Source organism: Fusarium solani (genome assembly GCF_023522795.1).
Source record: "Fusarium solani strain SB1 chromosome Unknown bctg00000011, whole genome shotgun sequence".
In the NCBI taxonomy this organism is placed as follows: Eukaryota; Fungi; Ascomycota; class Sordariomycetes; order Hypocreales; family Nectriaceae; genus Fusarium; species Fusarium solani.
This window is the reverse complement of record NW_027072149.1, coordinates 369,174-383,578: the sequence shown is the minus strand read 5'-3', so window position 1 is coordinate 383,578 and position 14,405 is coordinate 369,174. Positions and strand designations below refer to the sequence as shown.

At 51.4% G+C, this 14,405-nt stretch overlaps 6 protein-coding genes across 6 annotated transcripts; 4 read left to right on the top strand and 2 right to left on the bottom strand.

The window, feature by feature from the left end:
- Positions 1–31: 31 nt before the first annotated feature.
- On the bottom strand, positions 32–2,083 carry MRS44_015151 (uncharacterized protein; the record flags this gene model as incomplete). The annotated part of the gene is made up of 1 exon (XM_046281646.1): positions 32–2,083. One exon carries the CDS (start codon positions 2,081–2,083, stop codon positions 32–34), a length of 2,052 nt encoding a protein of 683 aa, XP_046126093.1.
- A 555-nt stretch (positions 2,084–2,638) lies between these two features.
- MRS44_015150 (uncharacterized protein) lies at positions 2,639–3,754 on the top strand (the record flags this gene model as incomplete). The annotated part of the gene is made up of 1 exon (XM_046282654.2): positions 2,639–3,754. One exon carries the CDS (start codon positions 2,639–2,641, stop codon positions 3,752–3,754), a length of 1,116 nt encoding a protein of 371 aa, XP_046126092.1.
- Positions 3,755–4,018: 264 nt separating this feature from the next.
- On the bottom strand, positions 4,019–5,606 carry MRS44_015149 (uncharacterized protein; the record flags this gene model as incomplete). The annotated part of the gene is made up of 3 exons (XM_065619087.1): positions 4,019–4,784; positions 4,841–5,219; positions 5,276–5,606. 3 exons carry the CDS (start codon positions 5,604–5,606, stop codon positions 4,019–4,021), a joined length of 1,476 nt encoding a protein of 491 aa, XP_065475159.1.
- A 712-nt stretch (positions 5,607–6,318) lies between these two features.
- On the top strand, positions 6,319–10,265 carry MRS44_015148 (uncharacterized protein; the record flags this gene model as incomplete). Its single annotated transcript, XM_065619086.1, has 8 exons — positions 6,319–6,453; positions 6,513–6,754; positions 6,805–7,129; positions 7,188–7,721; positions 7,775–7,920; positions 8,042–8,184; positions 8,237–9,730; positions 10,102–10,265. 8 exons carry the CDS (start codon positions 6,319–6,321, stop codon positions 10,263–10,265), a joined length of 3,183 nt encoding a protein of 1,060 aa, XP_065475158.1.
- Positions 10,266–10,639: 374 nt separating this feature from the next.
- On the top strand, positions 10,640–11,665 carry MRS44_015147 (uncharacterized protein; the record flags this gene model as incomplete). Its single annotated transcript, XM_046272337.2, has 1 exon — positions 10,640–11,665. One exon carries the CDS (start codon positions 10,640–10,642, stop codon positions 11,663–11,665), a length of 1,026 nt encoding a protein of 341 aa, XP_046126089.1.
- A 419-nt stretch (positions 11,666–12,084) lies between these two features.
- Positions 12,085–13,578, top strand: MRS44_015146 (uncharacterized protein; the record flags this gene model as incomplete). Its single annotated transcript, XM_046273089.2, has 9 exons — positions 12,085–12,207; positions 12,265–12,302; positions 12,349–12,486; positions 12,537–12,603; positions 12,655–12,682; positions 12,733–12,745; positions 12,799–13,231; positions 13,291–13,375; positions 13,424–13,578. The coding sequence occupies 9 exons, from the start codon at positions 12,085–12,087 to the stop codon at positions 13,576–13,578; spliced, it is 1,080 nt and encodes a 359-aa protein (XP_046126088.1).
- Between the last annotated feature and the right edge of the window lie 827 nt (positions 13,579–14,405).

Sequence of the window (14,405 nt, the reverse complement as noted above, 5' to 3'; positions counted from 1 at the left end):
AATCAAGATTTCAATGCTTAATTCCTGCTACTTAATCAATGAGAACCATCTCCGCTGCGCATCGGCCATTTGAAGCCTTGGCCACGAATGTCAACATGAAATAGCCCTTGGGGACCTTAGCCAAGGTTGGATACTTATCCTTTGTCTTGCTTCTGCTAAGCTCAAGGGCTAATGACCACATCCCAGCCTCAACCGGCACACTCCCAGAAGCTCTTCCGTCAACGAAGACAATGAACGAAGAGATTTGCACCTCGGGATCCGCCAAGGTGACTGTGCCTTGAACCGACACGGACCGTATCTCAGAGTGGTCATCCTCGATTGGCCTGGATGTGATTTGCTCAACCGACAATTTGGGTTTCAGCGTCGTCAACACCCTTCTCATTAGAGGGATCTGGTCAGTTGGGAGCTCTGGAGCCCTTGGCGGTAGGGTTCTCCGTGTGAAGGCGTATTCGTATGCAAATGCGAACCTGAGCAGATCTTGGTCTGTCCAAGCCTTTGTGGCGAAGGTGATACCCACGGGCATCGCTTTATCCTTCATCTCTCCCATGGGGATGGTGATGCAGGGTACACCAAGATGTTTCAGGGCCCGTGTGCCATTGGCATACTTGATACCATCCTGGAGGGCGTGACGCATCGAGTTTAGATCCTCGTCGGCGTTTGCAAAAGGAACGTCGCCGTTAGTCGGGAAGGCCAATAGATCCAGGTCACAGGCTTCCATCCAATCGTCGTACAAGGTCTTGCGCATCTTCTCAAGAGCTTTGACAGCCTCCTCGCATCCAGGCAGGGTCTCCAACGTGTTGGTCCGAGTACGGACAGTTTCAATCATATCGGGATATCGAACAATGTTCTGAGCTTCAGACATTGCCACTGGATCATCAAAGGGGGCGATATGGGGATGGATCTTGTTCGGGTCGGCATACGTGAGACTTGGTATGTCAGAGTCGTTGATGGATCTGAGGAAGTCATCCCACGCTATGGCAATCATCTCGCATCGTTCGATATTTGGCCAATCGACTGGAAGTTCAGGTACATTGGTTCCTTGACCTTCAAAGTCCTGTCTCGTATACTGTTCGACGAGTGGAAAGTCAACCTCGACGAGAGTCGCGCCCAAGGACTGCAGGTCCCTGCAAGCTCGATCGAACAAGTCCAAGACGGAGTCGGCGCAGATGTTGGAATGATCTGTTCCTCTTCTACCAAGGAACCGTTGTGGCACGCCAATCCTTTTCCCTCGAAGAGCATGTGGATCTTTGAGATGGTGAAAGTTAAGAGGTCGGACTTGAGAAGTTTTGGGGATGGGGACGTAGGGCTGATTTCGCCAGAAATCAATTCCTGTCGAAGCCTTGTCATCATCGAATACAATGATGTTGAGCACGTCAAACAAGTCTGGGACTGTCCTTGTATGTGGCACAATGACATCGCATGTTGGATATAGCGGCCACTGCCCTCGATTAGGGATAACGCCGCGTGATGGGGAGTAGCCAACCAGGGCGTTACTGGAAGCTGGGGAACGCCCGGAAGAAACTGTCTCTCCGGCAAAGCCAAAGGCTGCGAGTGAGGCCGTTGTTGAAGTGCCGCTGCCATTTGAGGACCCAGAAGCGTAGGCTGTTGTCCCATATATGGTACTGTACGGGCTCTCGGATCTACCATATAGGCCACGCTGCGGGCCGCCATCGGCCATGGGTGGCATGTTTGTGCGGCCTAGAACAATGGCACCTGCGTCTCGAAGCTTTTCAACAATAGCTGCATCGTCTGGGGCCAAGAGATGAGCAAAAGCAGGAGATCCCGCGGCCACTGTCATGCCCTTGACCTTGAAGCTATCCTTGACGGTGAACGGGATGCCCTCTAGAGGACGAGCCTTGTGACCAGCAGTGGCGCGGTAATCATCGGAAGCCTGCGCTTCTTGTAGGGCTCGCGGGTTCAAGATGCAGATCGAGTTGAGAGACGGGCCTCGCATGTCGAATTGGGCGATGCGGTGCAGGTAAAGAGTGACGAGTTCCACGCTCGTCAAGGACCCGCCATCAAGGGCATGCCTCAGCTGGGCGACGGTAGCATCTACCAGAGAAAAAGTGTCTACCGCTAGCATGGCTTGAGACGGAAAGCAAGGAACGGAATGAGAGATACAAGTGAAGGGACGGTTATCTGGAGCTGTGTAATCAACGAATGGGCATTTGGGTCACTTTGCAGGAGAAGGCGGGTCATATTTAAGGATACTCCTGAACAGCATCCGAAGCACGAAGCCATGAGGCTCTATAGTAGGGGGGAATATCGCAACGACGCCCATTGCATGTCCAGGAGACGCAACACGCTGATGCTACATCGGTTCCCTTCTGGGAGTGGCACTGATTGGTCATTTATCGGGTGCTGGGAGGGCAGTTCGAAGCGCCGAGGTCCATCCCCACTCACTCCCAACTGGGAGGGCAAGTCGAGGCGCCCACCACTTAGATAGGTAGTGAGTTCATGACCGCGAGTAACCGTCCTCTTCGTCCCTGTTCCTACCATGTCGGATTGGACAGCTCGAACCCGGAGGCGAAAAGAGATAAATAGCACCGCGTAGCCAGCATGTGTTCTTGTTGTGAAATCAGCACCTCAAACTCACTCTTCCATCCCCACCTCCATCAAGGCCATCATCACCGCAAACATGAAGTACGAGCGCATGCCCATCGAGATCGAGTCGCCCGAGGAGTACGGGTACGACAAGATCAAGTTCAATCTTTCAGAGAGCTCCATCACGGACCAGACCATCGAGTCATGGGGCCTCAAGATCCCCAACCTCACCCTCCTCTACAATGAGCATCGAGGCGAGACAGAGCTCCGAAAGCTCATCGCTGAGGATGCTGGGGTGAATACGGATGATGTTCTCATCACCTCGGGCGCCGCCGGTGCCTTATTCATTATCACCACGTCGCAGTTGGCTACCATGGATGCCTCGGGACGTGACCATCTTGTCGTTGTTCGACCCAACTACGCCACCAACCTGGAGACCCCCAAGGCCGTCGGCTGCGAGATCTCGTACATCGATGTCACTTTTGAGTCTGGCTTCCAGCCCAATGTTGACGATATCGAGACTGCCATCAAGCCAAACACCCGTCTTGTCTCCGTGACCTGCCCGCACAACCCTACTGGCTCTACTCTGTCTCGGGAGGCACTCGACCGGCTCGTAGCCATCACCAAGGAGAAGGGAGTTCTTTTGCTAGTGGACGAGACGTATCGTGATATCACTTTTGGCGAGAAGCTTCCTGTGGCTGCCTCCCTGGGCGACCACGTCCTGAGTGTGAGCTCCTTGTCCAAATCGTTCGGTATTCCTGGAGTCCGGATTGGTTGGCTCATCAGCACCAACAAGAACCTCCAAGAGACCTTCTTAGCGGCCAAGGAGCAGATCAGCATCAGCGGGAGCGTCATCAATGAATGGATTGCCACGCAGGTTCTGTCTCGGCGACAGCAGATCCTGGCCGACACGACAGATGAGATGAGGGTCCGCCTACAGATGGTTGAGTCGTGGATCGAGAGCGAGGATCTGCTGGAATGGGTCAAGCCCACAGGTGGTGTTGTCTGCTTTCCCAGAATCAAGAAGGAGCCCGAGGGTGGATTCGCAGCATTCTACGACAGACTGCTGACCAAGTATGCGACTTATGTTGGCCCTGGTCACTGGTTCGAGCTTCCGGATAACTTCTTCCGACTTGGATACGGCTGGCCGAAGCGAGAGGAGCTTGAGGGAGGCATGAAGGCCATCTCAAAGGCCCTGCGAGATGAGTAAGGGTATAAACATTGAAGTAGTCGGTGGATAATTAGAAGTGATGCACTCTGCAGGTCTAATGAGAAGCTGGTATTTGAGCTAGTCAAATCATTGACACTATCTCCATCTGCGCCTTCTATTCAGTCATCTGGCTTCCTTCCTATCTTCTGCATAAGGCTTATCCCTATGTCTCTCAACTGCGGAGCCCCAACGCCAGTTGCTTTCACTTCTCGTTATCTTGCTGGGAGGTTGCGGCCGAAGCTTTGCTCCCATTCGAACATGGCACTACCAAGATGGTCCAGCGCGCGGTATTGGACCACAATTTGTCAAGTGTCTGATGCGGTTACGTTTTGCCTTTTCCGCTGCCTCCGCGTCACACTCAGCCTGATACTCCAGATAATCTTTAACCAGCTCCTTGAGTAGAGTGTGAGGACAATTCTCGTCGAACACTTTCAAGTCGTGAAGTGGAACCCAGCCTACAGAGCACCCTCTCGGAAAGTTGACCTTGTCGAAGAAGAGGACGGGATACATGCGTTTGTGGGCCCGCAACCCATGGTTCTCGTAACCCTCTGCCCACGGTCGGGGTCTCGTATCGGCCTTTTGGGCTTGAGCGTAGCAGTCGGGGATCTCCTCATCAAGACCCGTGTGTTGGAGGGTGTGGACAAAGTCGAAGCGCTCAAAACGCCCCCAGGGAACAATCATGACGGGGTAGAAGCCCTTGGGCCTTTGCCAGCAGGCAAAAATGTCGCCCGGTTGTGGGTTCAGGACTTCTGGTTTGAGCTCGTTGTAGCTTTTGGGCGATTCCCACTGGTACGGCTTCATTTTGGCCTTTTTCTTGGGCCTGCCGCGAGAGGGGGTTCTTGTGGGTTGAGAAGTGGTCTGTGGGCCAGCCGAGTTGACAACTCCTGGCACCCTCTTGCAAGCATTGTTGTTGCTCCGGGCTAGCTCCGCGGTACAGTGCAACACGCGAGTGCCGAACCTCTGGATGGTGAGTTCAGGTGTTGTGGAAGCGTGGGCAAGATGTTCGATGTTGATATGTAACTCGGCTTCGCTGAGGGGGGATTGGCCGTGAATATCTTGTCGCAGTCCTTACACTCCAAAATGTACCAGTGTCCCGTATCGTAAGGGATTTCTACGATTTTGTACTTGACAGCATCCATGCCATTTTGGAAGATTTCGCGGAACTCGATCGACCGGCCGGGTGTCAAGGATGGGGGGTTTTCCTCGAGTCGAGAACGCTTTGGGTGAGGGATCGGCGGCGCGGACGAATTTGGGAGTCTTTTGTGTGTGGATGAATGGTTTGGCTGTGGGGGATGTGAATGACGCGATCGGTGGATGGCAGGTTCTCGCCCATGAGTCTGGCTTATCTGAGGATCGAGTTCGAGGTTCGGTGCAGAACGGCTGTCATCGCCAAGCACGGTGCTTCCATGCTGTGCCTGGCTAGTATCACGATCGGCGCCGCGGGCGTTGGGGTTCAATAGGGAGTCTTCGCTTGTTGGTGTTTCGGCCTGGATACGATCAAGCGCGGTTGGTAGCGTGGACGTCCGGAGGTCGGCAAAGGGGAGATGCCATGCAAGGCGCTGAGTAGCTGCTCATTGGCAGCTTGGAGCTCCTTCGCGTGGGCTTCTTTCTCCTCTTCGATCTCCTGTTCCAGCTTCGCTTGTTCGAGAATCAGCAGCTTGATCGGCTTCGCGTTGGCGTTGCCTTGAGTGTCAGCGCGCGTAAACTTGAGCTGACTCGTGACCAAATCTTCGAGACGTTCAAGACGCGCTTGTCTCGCGTCAGTTTCTCGTGGCTGTGTTCGATTGGCGACGGCCATCCATCGTTCGTAATGTTGGCGTATTGTGCTGGCCACAGCATTAGGGTCGTCCATGGTGGCTGGTCAGTTGGGAGACATGAAAGAACTGGCCTCACCGACCTCCCAAACACGACAAAATGCCTCCTTGGTAAGGTATCAAGAAACTCGATTAGTTGGTCCAAAGAAGCGCGAACTGGAGAGAAAAACGAAAGGCGGGCGATACAGAGACTGCTGTTTGATGCACATTTGTTGTGAAACCCCAGTCGTCACCAAGCCTCGTCGCCTCTTGTACCCAATCAGTTTTCAAGGAGGCCATGATTTTCTGTGCATTCACGGTTGCGCCAATCAACGCAAGCCGCTGGTTAGCAAACAGCTTGGCTCTTTGATTGTGGCTTGTTCGGCTTTCCCTGCAAGATCGGCATGCAGCGCAGCCTGGCCTGAAGATGGCGAACTGCTTCTGCGAACTTGAGATATTGTCTCTTTTTTCTTTCCCCTCCCCCGCAACCCGGTCGTTGACAAGGGTATAGCCATGTCATTGGTTGTCGCGTTGGAGCTGAAAAGCAGGCTGGCAAAGTGCAGTTTCTTGCAACTCACCGCTCCGGCAAAAGGAACGTCACCAAGAGTGCCTTGCATTATCCGCTCATTGATGCCTAAAAACATAGCCGAGGGCAGAAATGCGCCTTGCTTCACCGTGCGGCCATTTATGTCACAGATTTAGAAATACCCCTACTGTCCTAGACGATCTTGTCCCTGGACAAAACTTGATGCTTCTTTCACCCGCATCGCCATGTCAGATCCCCTGTCAGTGGCGGGAACTGCCGTGGGAATTGCTTCACTGGGGATCGAGGTCTGCAAGGGCCTAGTCAACTACCTCACATCCCTTCAAGGGCGAAACCAAGACATCGCCGACGGTTTGAGCACAGTCCGTGCATTGCTCCCCATCTTTTACTCCCTACATGATGTACTATCTACCGATCAAAGCTCCGAGCTCACTGGGATTCATCAATGTTTACTTCAAAGCCGAGACAAACTCCAGGAGCTGCAGATGCTTCTTCTCAGTTGCGGGGTCCTGGGGACCCTACATGCTCCAAATCGAAAGCCAAGGTTGTGGAAATGGGCCGGTCGCTTGCCTATCCCTTCCGTGAGGGCACATTGAGGTCACTTCGATACTCTTTGCAAAACCTTCTTGGCAGTCTGAACTTGGCTATTAGCACATCGTCCTTGTGCGTCCTCCATTGAGATCCAATGGTAGTTTGGCACTGATAAGCTTTAGAAAACAAACCATTGCTTGGGGAGAGAAGCTTGGAACTCTCGGGACTTCAATGGAAGCAGAATCCCAAGCTCAAAGCACAGCTCTACAAGAACTACAAGATAAGGTTCAGCAGAGCTCAGTACGGCTCAGTGATGACCTTTTAAGTACTACGGAAGCTACTCGAGAAACTCAGTGGATGATTCGGGATGTCAGCCAAGCCATGATGGCAAAGCTTACACTCATTCAGACTGAAACGCAGAGAATAGGTTCTCAACTTGCACAAAAGCAAAGAACCGAAGAGATGCTGACAAGGAACAACTTGCACGCGTCCTTGGCCGAGCAAACGGTACCGCGAATTGCGATGAGCTTATGCAGACACCGTTGTGTGCTAACCTTGATTCCAGGGTATTCATGTTCAACCCATCCCCGACGAAAACCATCAGCACCTTCCTACTTCAATTTCCCGCCCTGTAGTGGTCGCTTCCAAGGCCACCTCGTCAGCCTGTGACTGTGTGCAAAAGAACAACGACCTCAAGTACTCGTTTAGCTTCGGAAGCATTGGGTTCCAGTTCGAGCAGAAGCAACTGAAGCACCGTCGAGACTGTGTGTTTTACGGCATTAGAAGGAAGTCAGAGCAAGCAATCACAGCCAGCTTTCCTCTCAGACTCGCGTGGTTCTGTGCCCAAGTGACGATGGCCTCTCTCCAGTTCAAAAGGGGGACGAATGGTCTTGGCATGTCGATCCAGTATCACAATATTGTCTCAGAGATGGATAGCCCTATATTTAAAGTCTGGGAAAATCTCTATGGGGATTGTCTAAACGGGGAACTGATGATGATCGAACCACTAGAGTCAGCTCAGCGCAAGATCTTGGCGCTGTACAGAGACGGACACTCTTCCCCAAGTGATCGGTCCGAACGCGACATGAGTCACTCAGAGGTCAGTAATATGATATCTTGTGGGAGGGAGTACGAGTGATGACTGGAATATAGCTGTTTGTTGCCATGTTGGGGGACTCGGGAAGGGACGGTACATCCATCTTTCTCGATCACCTGTGTGAGGCCGACTTGGTTTTCAGAACGACCATGAAAGTGCTCAAAACCCTCTTGACTGCCATTCAAGACTATAATTTCAAAGTGTAAGCCTACTTGTATCCTGGTTCGCCCCAAAACACCAAGTGTGATCTCCTGAGCTGACATCTGTTCTGGTTCCAGCGAAGTTAAAAGACTTCTTGAAAACTACGGCTCAATCGATAACAGCATACGTTCGAGAAAGAAGCAATTTATTGAATGGCTAGTGAGCATGTTTGAGGTCAACCCTGTCGACGTTGTCGAGTCTTTCCTGCATATTGCCCCTTGTGACTACCGCTCAGCATCCAGTGTGTTGCCTGTTCTCATGGCTGGTGAGTCAATGACAAAAGCCCTTCGGTGATCATAATCCTCTAATTCAAATAGCCGCCGAAGTTACCCCAATAGGACGTGCGATTATGTCGAGGTCTCTTGTCGATCTGGAGGGGTGCATTTCACAAGACCCGCGCTCGGTAACCCGAAAGGTGCATGGGTTTACTACGCTACAGTTGGCAATAACGTGGCCGCCAGGACTGCAAAGGCTTCTAGGTACCGAGGCTTGGGTCCATCTGGATGATGGATGTCCTACGAACTTCGAAAACGATCTCACTCCATTCGACTGGGCCGTCTATCACTCTTGCCTTGGATCGGTAGATGGGCTCCTGAGAGCAGGTTGCGACCCCGGCCTCGGTAGACGTCGCTCGAGACCCCAAAGAAGGAGAATGACAAAAAGCGTTGCGTCTCTAATTGCCTACCGTCTTGCCGAGAGAAGGAAAGCTCTCGTCGCGTTAGTACAGAGGAGGCTTGGTAAATTGGGATACCCGGACCCACCTCACCTTGTCGACAGCGACGCCCCCTCGCTGTGCAGGGCCTTGAAGGAGGCTGGTGTACAAGTTCCAAAGGCTCTTGATTTAGATGCAAGTTATGCATCCATCTACCATTGTCGGATCTTCTCTATTTACGAGTTTCCTATCCTATTCCAACAAGGCTTTCGGGACCACATGGTACGCAATGAAATTGGACTCACTCCAATCATGGTTCACAGCATTTGGAATCGCGACGGAGCTTCACTTTTGAGTCCTCTTCCCGACGAGGATCGGACAAGCTTTCATGCGCTTCTGGAATGGCTTCGAGTCCAAGGCTTCCTTGACCAGGAGGCAGAGGATCCGGAGTGCATAGGCATAAACATATTTGCCACTGGCTGGCACTACCTTGGGGTCCTCATCGGTGTTGCATTACTCGAAAATTATCCGAGTGAAATGAGAGAGGAAATGTTCCTTCTGGAAGATGCAGCTCAATACCTGTCCAAAGCAAACGTCAGGGATGAATGCTCTTGCCTATGCACTCGGGGTGGCCGGGGTTGCTCTGCACTCATATCACTTCTGAAAACGTGGGCGGATTGCCCTCCCCCATTTGTATACGGCCGTGATGATTCCTTTCTTGGAATGATAGCCAGGTTTTGGCGCAAAGTCTTCATCTACCAGCAAGGAAATGCCGGAACGAAAGATGAGCGGGTCGAGCTTTTTATGGACTACGTCCAATTCCTGACGTTCAAAGCCCTTGACATGACACACACGTGCTGTGAACTCGGCATCTCAAGCTGGATAGGTCCAAGTTTCGCTGAGCCCTCGCCGTGGCACCTGAAACCTCATCACTGGAGACAGAGTGCAGGTTACGATATTCGCGAATGGGTCCTCTTCGATCAAGATGAATACCAGACCGCCGGTGACGGCATCGAGGAACTTTTTGAAGAGCTCATAGTGGAGTTTGAAAGGGAGATATCAAGTCTGTCTCCTTCGGCTGAAGCTTTTGAGCATTTCCTGTGGGGATTCTGGCGGCAGCGAATATCTGAGGTGTTTGCTGTCGACCAGGGCTACCTAGGTGAGCTCCAACATTCACTGACCGACGTACATCTTTGTAAGTTTCTTCACTATTTGATACGTGTGCGCCTTTCTGATTTTTTTTTTACTAGGTGGTTTGCCTAGTGTAGTTCGATATCTGTTCGATCTGGACTTTGATTTGATCAAATATACTATTAAGACTACTGTAGAGGGGGCCATTGAGTACCATACGGAAGAGGGGAGAGAAATAGATTCGATGCCGCCTTTTTCCTTCGTAAGAAGCAGCAAGAGGCGTTAGACGATGAAGAGTGGCACACATGATGGTGGCCTGTAGTGGAAGAGGTGTGTTGTTTCGCTTGCAGAAGGAATTCTTTTGGCGGTAATCCGAGGTATCGAACACATCAAGTGTAGTAAACATGACAATTTACACACTCAAGGAGAAACCAATGCACCTTAGGGATCTCATGAAACTCGCGATGGAGACCACATGGTCCTTATCAATCAAGGGCGTTTTCCCTATCAGCCCTGCAAGGAGTTCTAGAACGCTGACAGACGACCCCACAGAAAATGACTAAATAGGCGTTGAGCTTACCAACACATTATCAACGGTTGACTTATTAACTATCTCAAATACTTGCATCAGAATGATGTTTCTCAGCGATGATCTTTAATTGAGCAATAGCTTACATCCTGGTCAATCCATTCGACCTGCATTAGGTACAGGCGTCGATCCTATCCCGTTGCCAAGAGTGATGCGGCAGCTCGAGTAGCTGCATTAACTGGGGTTACATCCTTGAGCGGTGGCTTGGCTTAGAAAGCTTGACTTGAGATCTGTAATAGAGAATTATTGCGTATAAAATGTCAGGAACAGCCGACCATAGTAGACCTTTTCTGCTCTCCATCAACGATCTTTCCTGCAATCTTCCTCTTACCTCCCCGACTCGTCACCATGTTCTCGCTCCTCTTCACCACTCTGGCCCTGCCAGCCGTGGCACTTTCCAAGTCCTTGCCTGCAAAGACTCTCGGCCAGCTCCCGCTTGGAACATGGCTCGAGAACATCGCCGTACGCCCTAACGGGGATCTTCTGGCAACTCAGATGTGGCCCTCTGCCAACATCTACACCATTCGGGATCCTTCCGACTGCGAAAACTCCCTCGAGGAGCTCGTGTCAATTCCTGCCATTCAGAGCATCTACGGCATCACTGAGGTTCCATCTTATCGCTCAAGGGCTGAGAAGTTTATCTTTGTTGGTAGCAACTCGACCGGTCTCGGTGTTCCCATCACTGGTACTTTCAGTGCCTGGTCAATTGAGTTCCAGACTTCCCATTACGGCTCCAAGGTCAAGGCCAAGAAGATCAGCGACATGGACAAGAAGAGTGAATTTCTCAACGGTGTCGCGGCAATTCCTCACAGATCTGATGCTGTTCTCGTGGCTGATTCTGCCAATGGCTTGGTTGGCCGCCTCGACTTGGCCTCGGGCAAGTTTGATACCTCAGCCTTTGTCTTCCCGCAGATGGCCCCTATTAAAGGCGCTGGTCTCCCAATTGGAGTCAACGGTATCCAGATTCACGACGGATACCTCTACTTTGACAACTCGTACAAGGTCGCTGTCTACCGCATCCTCATCACCCCTGCGGGCTACCCCGTAAAGGGCGCCAAGCCCGAGCTTTTCGTCAACCTGTCCAGTGGCTTGACTTTCCTCGACGACTTTGCTTTGGATACAAAGGGCAACCTTTACGGCGCTAGCAACTTTGACAACTCGGTTGTTTTTGTGAACGGCGCTACCCGGAAGTGGAAGATCGTGGCTGGAGGAGTCGGCGAGATGACCGTTGCAGGGTCCACGGCAGTGGCGTTTGGACGTGGAAGACGGGACAGGGATGTGCTTTATGTCTCTACAGGTGGTGCTCTTGCAAAGCCTGTCAATGACACGAAGACGGAGGGTGCCAAGGTGGTTGCCGTCGATACTCAGCCTTAGAATACGGGACAGCTGGATTTCGGATTGATATGATCCCTTCGGTAGCAGAAAAGAAGACAAAACCTCACAATGCTCATTCATAAATATTTATTCACTCCGGCACCGATAACCCGTCAATCCCTGTTCCTTGCATAAGCCAGTAAGCCACATGCGTAATGCGCGACCATGGATTAGCGAGATGCATAATGTAACCATTCACGGCCTCAACTCCAATAACAGTCAACAGTCCCATTAGCGACTCCACAAACTCATCTTGGCTATGAAGATAGCGGTGCGAGAGGGAAGCGAGAGGGAGGCATCGGATGAGGGTGGAATCGCCCCTCACAGGAACCCCTCTTCTGCAAACTCTCTGCGTGATTTACGTCGAACCAACGTCTCTTCTGCGACTCTGTTCTTGACGTATCGTCTTACTTGTGACAATGCCTGACCCGCCTGCTCCCGTTGCATCGCCTCCTACTTCGCCGTCCGCCGCTGCGGGTCGGTCCGGGCCTGGCCCCGCTGTCCAGGCCCAGCAGGAGCTCGTTCCTGGGCCGGATCCTCAGGTAGCCTCTTGACAACTGTGTCCATGCCATGTCATGATATTGACTATCATCTTTTAGGATGATGATGATGGTGACTCCGCTCTTGGTGATGATGCGTAAGAGTGAACCAAGACTTCTGTGAAATTCGCTGAAAAGATGTAGGGAGAGCTCCACTGCCTCCATCACCAGCAGCATCCTCGAATATCGCAAGTTTCAAGGCCGGACGTACCACAGTGATAGACATCCCACGGAGTATTTTACGCCCAATGATGAGCAGCAATCCGAGTCTATCGATATTAAGTAAGTTGAATCTGGCTCATCATGGGCTACCTGCTGACGAACCTTGGCAGCCATCAATCTCTGACTTTGCTGCTCGAGGGCAAGCTATTCCTTGCTCCTATCAAGCCTGATGTTCAGGTAAGTTTTCACTGAAGTAGTGAGGCTATAATCGCTCACACACCGTGATAGAAAGTGCTCGATGTGGGCACTGGAACTGGTATGACCTCTTCTTGGCTGAATTACGAGCAGGACTAATCTTTATCCTAGGTATTTGGGCTATGTATGAGCCTCATCCTACAAGAATTATCTGACTAGTCAACTCACATTGCACAGCGACTTTGCAGACGAGTACCCCAACGCCGAAGTAATTGGATCTGACCTCTCGCCTATTCAGCCCACTTGGATCCCACCCAATGTCAAGTTCGAGATCGACGATGCAACTCTCACCTGGACTTGGGCCGATAATACCTTTGATTTCATTCATATCCGCTATCTCTTTGGAGCTATTCGCGACTGGACTGCCCTCTTCAAGGAGGCATACCGCTGTTGCGTCCCGGGTGGATGGATCCAGACTGCCGAAGCCGACGTTGAGATTCTTAGTGACGACGGAACGACTGAACTGGCGCCCGTCTTGAAGACTTGGGCAAAGCTTTACGCCGAAGGAGGAAAGAAGCTAGGGAATGCATTTTATGTCCAGAAGGAAGACCTCCAAGAGAAGGGCCTGAAGGCAGCTGGTTTCACCGAAATGACGAGTGTGGACTACAAGGTACGATTCCCATCTTTTCTCTGTATTCATCACTGATGGTTGTCTAACCGTCATGGTAGTTCCCCGTTGGTGGCTGGGCCAAGGATCCCCGCATGGCCGAGATTGGCAACTTTGTCAAGGCCACACTTGAGAATGATCTTGAAGGTGAGTTGACCTTTGACCCATTTGACCGCATATGCGAATAATTATTAGGTTACACGCTTCTCTTGTGGAACAATATCTTGCAATGGGGCGAGGATGACTATCAGGTTTTCCTCATGGAGATGCGCAAGTACCTGCGAAACCGCAAGGTTCACGGATACATGAGGGTTCGTTATGTTTATGCTCGCAAGCCAGAGGCTGAGTAGTGACTCTCCCTTGTTAAAGAGAGGTCTCGAAGTCAAGAGATATATGAGCTTGGCGAGGTACCCTTCCCGTGTGTGGGCTTGAGAGCTAGATCTGGGCGGCATTTTCAACCCGCGTTTACGACTTTCAATGACACGCTTTCATGAATGAAACAACAATATGATCATAGAGAAAGGAAGTGGCGCTTATAGAGTGATCCTTAGTGCTACTTGAGAGTTCCATAAGCCTAGAATAATAGGCCTCATCGCCTATCACCAAAAGAGTCTCGATTCGGTGGGCTTGTAGCTCTTGGCTTGAGTCAGTACGGTCTTCTGGCTCAGGTATCCCCATCAAGGGCCGGGCTTTAACTATATCAGAAAACATAATATCTCGCTCGAGTCAGTACAATCCTTGATCGTTCCACATTCAGCGAACTCCCCGAACCAGGTACCAACGGATACTACATGGTTCGTCCACTTAATCTAGGACTTACGATGACTTGCATGTAACATTACGTATTTGAAAATTTAGCCTCCGCGGAAAAAATCTCAAAAGCATCGCCCCTATTCGCCGCGAACATGTTCTAGAAAAGGCCCAACAAGTGGATAGGACCCGCCGTTCGGGCAACGATCCATGGACATGACCAAAGTTTGCTTCGCTTCCTTGTCAAGAGAACTGATAGCCCTTTTCACTGGTATCCATCTATGCTGTGACTAGGTGCACGAGCCAGATTTACGGGCCACCTTTACGTAGTATTTTCCAGATAAACGGGTCTTGACGATCTCCAAGCAATGAAATCGTCTCTCTCGAGCACGACATTTGATAGCAAAATGGTGAATCAATGGCGCAA